The sequence below is a fragment of the Lissotriton vulgaris genome, chromosome 10 (assembly GCF_964263255.1).
Source record: "Lissotriton vulgaris chromosome 10, aLisVul1.2, whole genome shotgun sequence".
In the NCBI taxonomy this organism is placed as follows: domain Eukaryota; kingdom Metazoa; phylum Chordata; class Amphibia; order Caudata; family Salamandridae; genus Lissotriton; species Lissotriton vulgaris.
In genome coordinates this window covers 878,593,794-878,606,710 of record NC_141698.1, presented here as the reverse complement: position 1 = coordinate 878,606,710, position 12,917 = coordinate 878,593,794, and the positions used below count along the sequence as shown (strand labels likewise).

The 12,917-nt window shown below is 52.5% G+C and overlaps 1 protein-coding gene across 1 annotated transcript in view; it reads left to right on the top strand.

Moving 5' to 3' along the window:
- DUS3L (dihydrouridine synthase 3 like) overlaps positions 1 to 12,917 on the top strand; it is a 169,718-nt gene that overhangs the window by 60,981 nt on the left and 95,820 nt on the right. The window contains exon 3 of the mRNA XM_086941835.1: positions 12,052 to 12,358. Coding sequence (XP_086797961.1) covers positions 12,052 to 12,358 — 307 coding nt within the window. The remainder of the gene's footprint in view (positions 1 to 12,051; positions 12,359 to 12,917) is intronic.

The window sequence follows — 12,917 nt, the reverse complement described above, 5'->3', positions numbered from 1 at the left end:
CATGTCTTGAGCTTCCTGGCTGGCACCAGGGGGGTGGTTGCTGAAGCAGAGCCTCTGCTTATGGGAGACCCAGTCTTTAAGAGGGTCAAGGCAGGCAGGTCATCCGGGTGTCCCAAGGTTGCTGTCCGCAGGAGTCGCCGGGATTAAGCAGGAGCAGGTTCCAGGATCGACAGGCCGGTAGGGCTGTGGCCAAGACAGTGGGACCGCGCCCAGTGCCAGGACCTCTGGCCCTCGAGGACCCCTGCCCACCCGCCTGACGTACACCGCCGCCACCCTCCACGCGCTCAACACCGGCCAAATCCCAGGATGCTACCGAGCCACCCCGAGACGCACCCACGGACCCTTCAGCTGCCACGCCTGCAAGTTCACCTGCATCCGGACCTGCCTCGCACCAGCACCCGCCAAGCCGAACACCAGCAGCAACCACCTCTAGTGCATCCTGCTCAACACCCGCTCCGTCCACAGACACGCCATCGAACTCTGGAACCTCCTCGATACCACAGCCCCTGACGTTGCCTTCCTCACGGAAACCTGGATGAACGACTCTTCAGCGCCCGACATCGCCATCGCCATCCCAGAGGGCTACAAGATCACCCGGAGGGACCGCACAGCCAACCAAATGGGAGGAGGCATCGCCATCATCCACAGGGACACCATCCGCATCACGACCAACACCGACGACACCCTGACCACCGCCGAACACCTGCACTTCCAGATCCACACCGACCCGAAGACCACCCTCAGAGGCACCCTGATCTACCGACCCCCGGGACCACGCACACAATTCAGCGAGGACATCGCCGACTTCGTCAGCCCGCATGCCCTCCCCTCCGCTGACTACATCCTCCTGGGGGACCTCAACTTCCACCTGGAGAACAACAGCGACCGCAACACCATCACCCTGAACGACAACCTCGCCAACCTCGGACTCAAGCAGCTGGTGTCCACCCCCACCCACCTCGCCGGACACATACTCGACGCCGTCTTCTCATCCAGCAAAGACATCGCCTTCAGCCACGCCACAGGACTCCACTGGACGGACCACAGCTGCGTCCACTTCATCTTCAGAAGAACGACGATCCACCACCACCAGCAACAGGTTGCCCGAAGAAGCTGGAACAAGATCACAGCCGACCAGCTCGTCGCTTCCCTGAGCCAGCACCCTCCTGCCAGCTCAGCGAACCCCAGCCAGGCCGCCGACAACCTCACGAAGTGGATCAGCAACTGCGCGGACGAACTCGCCCCTCTGAGGACCCCGCCCAGCAGACCCGGCAGCAAGAAAGCCCCATGGTTCACCGACGAACTCAAGAGCTCCAAGAAGAACTGCCGAGCCCTCGAGAAAGTCTGGAGAAGGGAACCAACACCGGACAACATGACCACCCTCAAGCTTGCCACCCGGAAGCACCACCAACTGATCCGCACCACCAAGAAAACTGCATTCAAGGACCGGCTGGACAACAACGCACACAACTGCAAGGAACTCTTCAACATCGTGAAAGAGCTCTCCAACCCCAACGCCGGAAACAACGACATCACCCCATCGCAAGACCTCTGCAACTCCCTCGCCTCCTACTTCCACAACAAGATCGCGGACATACACAACAACTTCAGCATTCAACCGACGCACGCCACGACCGCAGCAACACCGCCCACCACCACCCTCCGCGCCTGGACTCCGATCAGCACCGAAGACACCGTCCGCATGATGAACTCCATCCACTCCGGATCTCCGACCGACCCCTGCCCTCACCACGTCTTCAACAAGGCCGACGCTGTCATCGCACCCCACCTGCGGGACATCATCAACACCTCCTTCGACACCGCCACCTTCCCGGAGAGCTGGAAACACGCCGAACTTGGCGCTCTACTCAAGAAACCAACAGCGGACCCCACCGAACTCAAGAATTACCGCCCCATCTCGCTCCTCCCGTTTCCAGCCAAAGTCATCGAGAAGACCGTCAACAAACAGCTGGCCGCCTTCCTCGAGACGAATGGATCCCTCGACCCCTCACAGTCTGGCTTCCGAGCCAACCACAGCACCGAGACCGCCCTCATCGCTGCCACCGATGACATCCGAGCCCTGATGGACAACGGAGAAACAGCGGCCCTCATCCTCCTAGACCTCTCCGCGGCATTCGACACTGTCTGCCACCGCACCCTAGTGCAGCGCCTCAGCAACGTCGGAATCCAGGAGAAGGCACTGGAATGGAACATCTCCTTCCTCGACGGAAGAACACAGAGAGTCCGCCTACCACCGTACAAGTCAGAGGCCACCGAAGTCATCTGCGGCATCCCTCAAGGATCCTCGCTGAGCCCCACCCTCTTCAACGTCTACATGAGCCCCCTCGCGGCCATCGCACGCCAACACAACCTCAACATCATCTCCTACGCCGACGACACCCAGCTGATCCTCTCCCTGACCAACGACCCCGCCGCCGCCAGAGCCAACCTTCACGAAGGGATGAAAGATGTAGCCGAGTGGATGACGACCAGCCGCCTGAAACTGAACTCAGACAAGACGGAGGTCCTCATCCTGGGCTCCTCGCCCTCCGCCTGGGACGATTCCTGGTGGCCCCCCGCCTTGGGCACCGCACCCAAACCGACGGACCACGCACGCAACCTGGGCTTCATCCTGGACTCCTCCCTCTCCATGACCAGACAAGTCAACACCGTCTCCTCGTCGTGCTTCAACATCCTGCGCATGCTACGGAAGATCTTCCGGTGGATCCCCACCGAGACCAGGAAGACTGTCACCCAGGCCCTCGTCACCAGCTGACTGGACTACGGCAACGCCCTCTACGCCGGAACCACCGCCAAGCTCCAGAAGAGACTCCAGCGGATCCAGAACGCCTCAGCCAGACTCATCCTCGACATCCCACGAAACAGCCACATCTCCGGACATCTGAGAGACCTGCATTGGCTCCCCGTCAACAAAAGAATCACCTTCCGTCTCCTCACCCACGCACACAAAGCCCTACACGATCAAGGCCCGAGCTACCTCAACAACTGCATCAACTTCTACGCTCCCAAACGCCACCTCCGATCAGCCAGCCACGCCCTCGCCGCCGTCCCCCGCATCCAAAGAGCGACAACAGGAGGAAGGTCCTTCTCCTACCTGGCCGCCAAGACCTGGAACTCCCTCCCGACCGACCTGCGCCTGACCCAAGACCACCTCTCCTTCAGGAAGAAGCTCAAGACCTGGCTGTTCGAGCAGTAATGGCACCCCCCACCCCCCCCCCCCCCAAGCGCCTTGAGACCCTACGGGTAAGTAGTGCGCTCTATAAATGTCTTTGATTGATTGATTGATTGGGTGTCGTCCTGTTTTAGCAGTTGCACAGCAGGTGGTCTTCTTGATCTTCTTTATTCTTTTCTTTTCGGGATCTGAGGAAGGAAGTTTCAGGGAGCCCCTAAATACTGAATATAGGAGCGTTACAGGTAGGGTAATGGCAGGGACAAATAGTTCCCTGTCCTGGGGTGGGTACACCCCTTAGCCTGCTCATCTTCGGTGGGAGGGGGGCAGGAACCTAGCTGGGATTGGGCAGCGCTCTCCATCTTCAAGATGGCTGGAGCCCGGGGTCGTGCTTCACCTCGCCTCCCCCACCTAAAGTGTGGGGTTGGCATAAGCTGGCACCCCCCCCTTCCTGACGCAGGGTTTCCCGCCAGTCTTCCCGCCAGAGTGGGTCAGAACTGGTGGGGGACAGTTGCTGGGTACAGCAAATGGTCTGTAGAAGCTCACAGAGGCGGCATGCCTTTGAAGCTTAGAGGGGTGACTGATGTATGCCAGGGCAGTGGGGTTTGTGGGCATTGCACACAGGGATGTGGGCCATGTCGACTCTCTGTTTAGTTCTGTACTTAGACACTCAGCCTGCAAAGGCAATGTGTGGGTGTCAGGGTACAGGGCCCCTAAGGGTGGCACAATAAGTGCAGCAGCCCTTAGGGGTCTTCTCTGGTCACCATGCCCTGAGTACCTGGGGTACCATTTACTAGGGGCTAGGGGCTGATAGGTGACCAGAGATGCCAATTAAGTTATGTTTCAATACAGCTTTAGGGAAGGAACACAGGCCCGGGGTACCTGGTTAGCAGGAGCCCAGGGCACACTCAGTCAAAGCACATCAGCAGTTCAGCAAAAAGTGGAGGCATACTGTGGTAAATGAAAGATGGAGTCCACTTAGTAAGTTAAGATCCTTTATTGCAGGTTCCTTCCAGGTTAGATGGACAGGTCTAGATTGTAAGGAAAACCCCACCAGGAGCCAGCTGCTAGCAGCTCAGCCTGAGATGACCAACTTCCACAGTAAGTGAGAGAGAGACACTGTGAGCTAGAGGGACACCCAGGCATTCTATAACATAGTACAACGCCTTTGACAAGAATTCACCAAAGAAAAAAAAAACAACTACCCCTGATAAAGATATGCTGATACTAACCGTATGATAAATACACAACTCAAAATCTTACCAAAATGATGCCCTGGCCAGTAGCTGCAAAAAGGTAGACTTGGACAAGAACATAGTGCACAAACAATCTCCACCAAAAACGGGACAGCGCATAGTATGGAGAATTGACTACCCACAGACACTGAACCTCCCCTGAAAAGGGTACACCGCAGGACAGCAGTCCTGGGAATAAAAATGGGCGTTGACTACCCACAAACACACAACCTCCCCTGAAAAGGGTACACCGCAGGGTAAACAAAATAACCCTGGGAGGGAAAATGGGGCATGGACTACCCGTAAACACTCAACCTCAAAGGGTACACCGCAGGACAGTAATCCTGGGAATAAACATAGGGCATGGACTACCCGCCAACACCCAACTTCCCCTGAAAAGGGTACACCGCAGGATGAAGACAAAAACCCCGGGACAAACGATGGGGCATGGACTACCCACAAACACCAACTTCCCCAGAAAAGGGTACACCGCAGGATAAAGACAATAACCCTGGGACAAACGATGGGGCATGGACTACCCACAAACACCAACATCCCCAGAAAAGGGTACACCGCAGGATAAATACAATAACCCTGGGACAAACGATGGGGCATGGACTACCCGTAAGCACTCAACAACAAAGGGTACACGGCAGGGTAGTAATACTGGGAATAAACAAGGGGCATGGACTACCCGCAAACAGACACACAACCTCCTCTAAATAGGGTACAGACATAACATCCCCCTAAAAGCAAAATGGAGAAATGACACTCAACCTCAAAGGGTACACCGCAGGACAGTAATCCTGGGAATAAACATAGGGCATGGACTACCCGCCAACACCCAACTTCCCCTGAAAAGGGTACACCGCAGGATGAAGACAAAAACCCTGGGACAAACGATGGGGCATGGACTACCCACAAACACCAACTTCCCCAGAAAAGGGTACACCACAGGATAAATACAATAACCCTGGGACAAACGATGGGGCATGGACTACCCGTAAGCACTCAACAACAAAGGGTACACGGCAGGATAGTAATACTGGGAATAAACAAGGGGCATGGACTACCCGCAAACAGACACACAACCTCCTCTAAATAGGGTACAGACATAACATCCCCCTAAAAGCAAAATGGAGGAATGACAACAGACATGCATATACCCAAAACGCCCTACATAGGGTACACAATAAGGTCCTAGAACACCCTAGAAAACAAAAATGGGCACAGGCTAAACACACAGCACACAACCTCACTTAGATAGTGTAAACTTGTTAAACACTGAATACACCCCTACAGAGACAAGTTAACATAACGAAAATTATTAAATGACATGAGCTCCGGTGAGCGACCTCTCACCCGGGGTCTTTGTACTCTGCTCCCTGCAGACGCAACTGAGGTCCCCGCAGTCGCCGTTGAATTTCGCCATGAAAATAGGAAGTGAACCGATCTATGAGGAAAGTCCCTTCAACTCCGTAGCTGCGCACTTTCTCGAAAAAGATTACAGAAAAATTGTTCATAGTGCTGGACTAGTACCGATTCAACTCGTGTGCCAAAACTGATTGACTTGGCAGCACAGAAGCGTAAACTAAAGGTTGTCATTCCGCCAAATGAGAAACCCCTCAAAGATGCCGCGAGCTCAATGACGGAATTCACAGCACAAGACACGCTTACAACAGAAGCTTGGAACAGCGCACTAAAACGGACCAAGATGAGGAAATGCAAACGCGTCGAGTCTTAGGCGTTGACTGCAAACGCAACGAGTGGCAGCTATTGTTATGGCAACTTAGAACAAACTAAAGATGGCTGCTACACCGGGCGTAATGACGTGAGTAGCGTGAAAGGCAGAGCGACGTGTCGGGAGGTGTAGAAGGAGCGTTCCAAGAACTACACAAGACGTCACTGGAATGTCGCTGAATGAGCAGAGGTTCGCTGACTCCCAAGCACGTTCCATGCACGTCATCAATTGGACGATGGCAGGAGAGGAGAACAGATCGCTGCCGGTCAACCGCCAATTTGACTGAAACAGTGGAGCGACGAAGCAGATGAGGTAAAGTGACTTAAATAGTCCCTTGCTAAATTTCTGCGCGCTGAACATACAAAAGCGAAGCAAGTAATCTGGCCTGCAGTGATGGCCAGTTCTTATGAGAGTTCAGGAAGCAGGACACTGAGAATGCAGCAAAATCCTTACAAACCGCTCTTGTTGTGGAGAAGTAATGAAAAACTGGATTTTGAAAGACACAGGCAGAGTAGGCAGATGCCGTTGACAAGTCACAGCATAAAAGGCGCAGGTTGCAGGCTGCTCAGACGCACGCAGACATGAACATAAAGACGCACGCCCAGGGTGCAGGCTGTCCAGGTGTGATAGGACACTGGTGGGGTCAGCTGGGCGTTACCTTCTGTCTTATGAATAATTTTCACAATGTCTTTAGTTCCTTTCTTTAGTTCCTTTTCTTGAAGTAGCTTCCTTAGTGCGCAGGTAGGTTCATTCTCTTCAAAACGTCGGCAAGTTGTGGTAAATGAAAGATGGAGAGTCCACTTAGTAAGTTAAGATCCTTTATTGCAGGCTCCTTCCAGGTTAGATAGACAGGTCAAGATTGTTAGGAAAACCCCACCAGGAGCCAGCTGCTAGCAGCTCAGCCTGAGATGACCAACCTCCACAGTAAGTGAGAGAGAGACACTGTGAGCTAGAGGGACACCCTGGCATTCTATGATGTCACAGATAACATAGTACAGTTTAGCCAGAGAAGAACAGTGGAGAGGACATTTACTACACATACCAATGCAAGAAAGATGGCACTTTCTCACAGGAACTAGAGGCAGGGGCTTAATTGCAGCCCACAGCAACAGATATCAAGCCTGCCAGGTACAATGTTTTCCTGCCTCATGTCCCACAGCCTGCGGCCGGCCCCTTTCCCAGAATTTTTGCTTTCGCTAGAGCAACAGAACTTCCTCAGCATGTGTCTAGATTAACTGGTTGGGCTGGTGTTGTGCTTGATCTAGATATTATGTACATATGGATTTTAAAAGTATATTATTTATTTTATACAAATGACAATCTGTTGCATCGGGCAAGTATTTTTGATTTAACTATGCATGTGTCAGCATATGTACGCTGAACTTTAATAACGTACTGCTACTGAAAGACTTGTTTAATATCATGGATAAGCATTTGTTTACAGTACAATCAGGTTACAGGAAGGAGCACTAGGGTTAGCGCCCTTCCATTTTTGGTGATCTGCAGCAGTTTCAAGAACTTCTTGGAGTTTCTTGATGCTCAAATGGCTTTAATTTCTGATTTTTAGAAGTTTTCCTCGTCTTCATTGCATGATTTTTGCTTGCGAGAAAGTGTCACCCATAGTCGTTGAAATGTCACTCATAATTTCTATGAAATAATGAAAATGTCACACATGGCAATCTGAAACCTTAGCAGCTATGTAGTGGGTTTCTTCAAGTGGACCTATGGAGTTATATAGGAAAATATGAGGAGGTGCTGTCACGCCAGGGGTGGTGGTTAGGGGGGGTTATTTGTGTATTTATTGTGTGGTGTCCTCTACTGAACTTTTATTTTACTGGAAATTATGTACAATTAACAAATTGTAGAAATTCTGCTCCCACCTCAAGATTCAGTTCTTTCAATTAAGATATGCTAGCCTCAGAATGTTTAGGTTTCGCCCTGGCCGTAGCACCTGCGAAGCGGGTGCTCCGCCCAGGGCGAAATCTTATGATCTACAGTATGGGGCTTCGTCCCGCCTCTGTCTTCCATTGGCTAGCTCCATAAATGGAGGCTAGCCATTGGAAGAGATTGGCTGTCAATCATGCTTTCCCCGTGAAAACGCGATTCGGGGGCGTTTCTGACTCTTTTTAAGTCCCGCCCCTTGTTGCCGTGTGTCCCGGGCCGCGCTGTGATTGGCTGCCGGCCCGGAACACCCCCGTGACGTCATTCCCCGGTAAATCCGAACTAAAACCAGTCTGCACCACCACCCAAGGGTCTAGCTATTGTAAGTGAAGCAGTTGGAGTGGCACTGAGGCTGTGTGTGAAAGCGGCCTATTCATTCCGGTTTTTCTGTCTTTCATTAAACTGACCGAGTTAAATGCGTCCATTATCTTTCCTTGTTTTTTCTTCAGAACAGTGCTATTGTAATGTGTTTGCAACTAGATTGCATCTAATGAAATCTACTTCAGGGCGATTTGTGACTAAAATCAGCATCGGGCGGGTGGTTCTCGAGCAGGGGCCGGTGTTCTGTGCGTGAACTTGGCAGCCATGCCTTGAAGGGGTGGTAAGGGTCTGCGGCTCGTGAGAGGGCGGGATTTTATCCTCTGTGAGGGGGTGGGAGGGGTCCCCGCTAACCCCCCTCCAAGTTGCTTTGATTGGAGCCTGCTGCACTGGGGGTGGGGGAGGGTACTCACAGGAAAAAAAGCAGGAGGAGAGAACTTAGACTTACAAGGGCCGAACAGGGAAATCCACATAAGCGGCACCAGTGAACCCAGAGCAGCACCAGGGGAGGACCTATCACAGGAGGGAGACTGGAGACCTCGCGCACGCACAGGAGTGAGGAGGGAGATCACAGACCGGCGCGTGGACACACGGGAGAACTAGAGGGGACGCACGGGAGAGGTAAGGCGGCGCAGGGCACCACGAGGTACACAGGGGAGAGGGGCACCGGGATGGAGTAACTAATTGCAGCGGGGAGGCTAACGTGGGAGCTCACAGGACCAGCAGGGGCACAACTCGAGATCCGAGGGAAAGAGAGTTCACAGGAGCAGCGAGGGAACCCCACAGGAGCAGCACAGGAGAATTCACTGGACCAGCATAAGGAAAGATCCAGAAGCAGCCCCGGGAAGCTCAGGGGAACTTCTTTGTGGAACTCACATGAGCGCAGGGGAACTCACGGGGACATCACATGGAAACTCACACGTTCATCCTAGGATAATTCACAGGACAAGCATGGCGGCACGTATAGGACCAGCAAGGGGGGATGAAAGGAGCAGCATAGAGGAGTGCACAGGAGGAACTTCAGAACACTCACGGCAGTAGAAAAACTCACAGGAACACTGGAGGGAATCGTAGTAGCAGCAGGGGAACACACCAAAGGAGCACAGGGGAACTCACAGACTAGGGAAACTCACAGCAACAATGAAGAATTCGTAGGAGCAGCAGAGGGAACCCCATAGGCCTGCAGGGAGACTCACAGAAGCAGCATAGGGAAACTCACAGGAACACTGGAGGGAATCGTAGGAGCAACAGAGGGAACCCCACGGGAGCACAGGGGAACTGACAGACATAGACTAGAGAAGGTCACAGGAACCCCGGAGAATTGTAGGAGAAGCAGAGGGAACTTCACAGGACCGCAGCGAGACTCACAGAAACAGCACAGGGAATCTCACAGGAACACTGGAGGGAATCATATGATTGAGCTGCCGAGGGAATCACATAGGAGCGGAGGGGAACTCACAGAAGCAGCCCTGCATCCACTGGGTGTATCCTTCTTTTACCGCTCTACACTTCCGGTCACCTCTCGTGTTTTTCATCCCTTCTTCCTCCATTTGTGTCACTGCGTGCTTTCTCCTTCTGTGTCCCATTTGTGTCTTGCCCTCTACATTGCTCTGGTTGTTTGTGCTCAGCACGGCTGCCCAGGGCGCCCCCTGCATGCGCTCAGTACCACCGCCCGTGTGTATTCCGTTGCACCGCTCAGGGCCCCATGTGTGCTTGGTAGCACTGCCCCGTGTACCGTGTGTGCTCAGTCAGTGGCGTAACGATAGCTCCCGCAGCTCCCATGGTGCGGAGGGGGCATGCTCCAGGGGGCGGGGGGCCCTCTGACACTGAGAACTGTGCACGAGCGGCATGCTTCAATGGGTCTGGGGCGTGGGGGCCCCCTCCATGTAACTTTCGGAGGGGGGGTTCAAGTTTCGTTACGCCACTGTGCTCAGCAGCACTGCTTATTTATGCGTGTTCAGCACGACAGCCCTGGCTGTGCTTTCTCAGCAGCACTGCCCGTACCCTCTTTAGACTCCGCAGCAGTGCTCCATGCCGTGTTTGTTCTCAGCAGCAGTGCCCCATACCCTGTGCACGACAGCCCTGGTTGTGCTTTCTCAGCAGCACTGCCCGTACCCTCTTTAGACTCCGCAGCAGTGCTATGTGCCGTGTTTGTTCTCAGCAGCATTGCCCCATACCCTGTGGGTTCTCAGCAGCACTGCTCCCTGCCCTGTGAGTTCTCAGCAGCACTGCTCCGTGCCCTGTGCTTTCTCAGCAGCACTGCTCCATATCTTGTGGGACATCAGCAGCGCAGTCACATGTGTGCCCATCAGCACTATCCTATACCTCTTGTGCGCTCAGTGGCATCGCTTCGCGGACAGTGCGGGTAGAACAGTGACCCTGCAGACAGAGGCTCCAGGTTCAAGTGCCACCTGACCACATGGCCCAGTCTCAATCCGTGTACACAGACCACCAGGATCGGACTGGCCCGATTGGCTGGTCTGACAGATCAGTATAAGGGCCGTTTTCTTTTTTTTTTTTTTTTAGAAGTTTGTAGGCCTATTTATGGCGTGATGGGTACGTTTTTAGCGATGATCACCTGCTATTACAACACACATTGGCCGCAGACAACACAGATGCATGCATGGAGCCTCCCATACTTTTTTAAAGAACAGCCCAACGTTGCTTTCCTTCAATTTGTGATTTTGTGTACACACTTCTTATATTCTTTCCATGAGACATTCGAAAGCATTTAAAGTGATTTTCAGTCCGTAGAATAGACTGCAGTTTTTTTGTAATGTTCAGGTTAGCACTCTTGTGGTTCTGCTACAGTAGTTTGTAAAAAGAGGTTGTACATTTTGTATATTGCCTATTCCTTCTTCATTTTCATTTGTTATACTTTTTAGGTTTCGCCTGGCGTGTGTGTGTATGGGGGGCTCTGTGTGTTTGTGGGGGGCTCTGTGTGTTTGTGGGGGGCTCTGTGTGTGTGTGTGTCTGTGGCTCTGGGTGGGTGTGTCTGTGGCTCTGGGTGGGTGTGTCTGTGGCTCTGGGTGGGTGTGTCTGTGGCGCTGGGTGGGTGTGTCTGTGGCTCTGGGTGGGTGTGTGTGGCTCTGGGTGGGTGTGTGTGGCTCTGGGTGGGTGTGTGTGGCTCTGGGTGGGTGGGTGGGGCTCTGTGTGTGTGTGTGTGTGTGTGTGGGGCTCTGGGTGTGTGTGGGGCTCTGGGTGTGTGTGTGTGTGGCTCTGGGTGTGTGTGTAGCTCTGGGTGTGTGGGTGTGGTAGTAATTGCTGTCTGCTGAGCTCGTCCGTAGGGTACAATAGGTCTCACATTGCGAGAGATTAAGCTAATGGCAATGTAAATGACAAAACCAAAACATAAATACAAATTTTGTCATTTACAATGCCAATAGCTCAAACTTTTCCAAAGGTGAAACCATTGCATTGCTTGTTTTCCCTTTCTTTTGGTCCAATTGCTAAGTAGGCAAAAAAAAAAGACGTTTGTCCCCATCGCTCTTCACTGCTTTTGCACCTTTTGAAGGCATACTCTAATGAATGCTAGTGACGTACTGCATTACAACATGTTTTGATCTCAAACATTTGTATCTGCCAGCTCTCGTAGTGGATCGAATGATATATATTTTTCTGTTCAGGTATCTAACCACTAAAGAACAGTTTCACAAATTCATCGACGCAGAGGGGAAAGAGAAGCACACAGATCCCAGCACTGATGGTGTCTCTGAGGAGGCCCCTCCAGACTCCACTCTTGACAATGACGCAGCTGAACCTGAAACCAAAAAGATCAAGCTGTCAGACACGCAAGAAGACTGCAGAGAGCAAAACATTGAGGAAACTGAAGGCGCTATGCAGAAGAAGAGAGCTCGGGGACAAAACAAGAGAAGACCTTACCAGAAGCCAACAGTCTATGTTGAAAGGAACCTGTGCCCATCGATAAAGCAGGTATGTGGGTGTTTCAGGAAGAAGAACCTTCCAAAATATCAATGTTCTCCCTTCATCAGTACATCTGTAAAGGCCATGTCCTTTTCTCCCCAATAGTGCTTAAGATTGGCCCGCCTCCCCTTCATTTTTCTTCCACAAGAATCATCGACTAAGCCTCTCCCTCCTATCTTTCTGCCACACATCCAAGAATGACCTTGATCTTCCTCCCCCCGCCACTCCATGTGGAGGCAAAATGCATCACCCATGCTGCAGAACCTAACCACTCCGACTCAGTAGTTATGCTTAATGTCCTAACAGCTTTCTGCTTCTCAGACAGTCCATTAATTGCTTGCAGCAACAACAGACTTCCATCCTTTGATGGTAGGGAATCATTCTAAGTAAGTCTTGGTTACTGGGTCGCATCAGTCCCACCTCTGATTGACATGTTAACATGCAATCTGCTTCCAGGCTGGTATAGTTGCAAATCTATGATTTCCACTGGGCCTCTCTGGTCTTTCACCAGACTGGCTTTTGCTTGCTTTCACTGCTCTCTCCAGTATGTTGTGCCATCTGCCTGGCA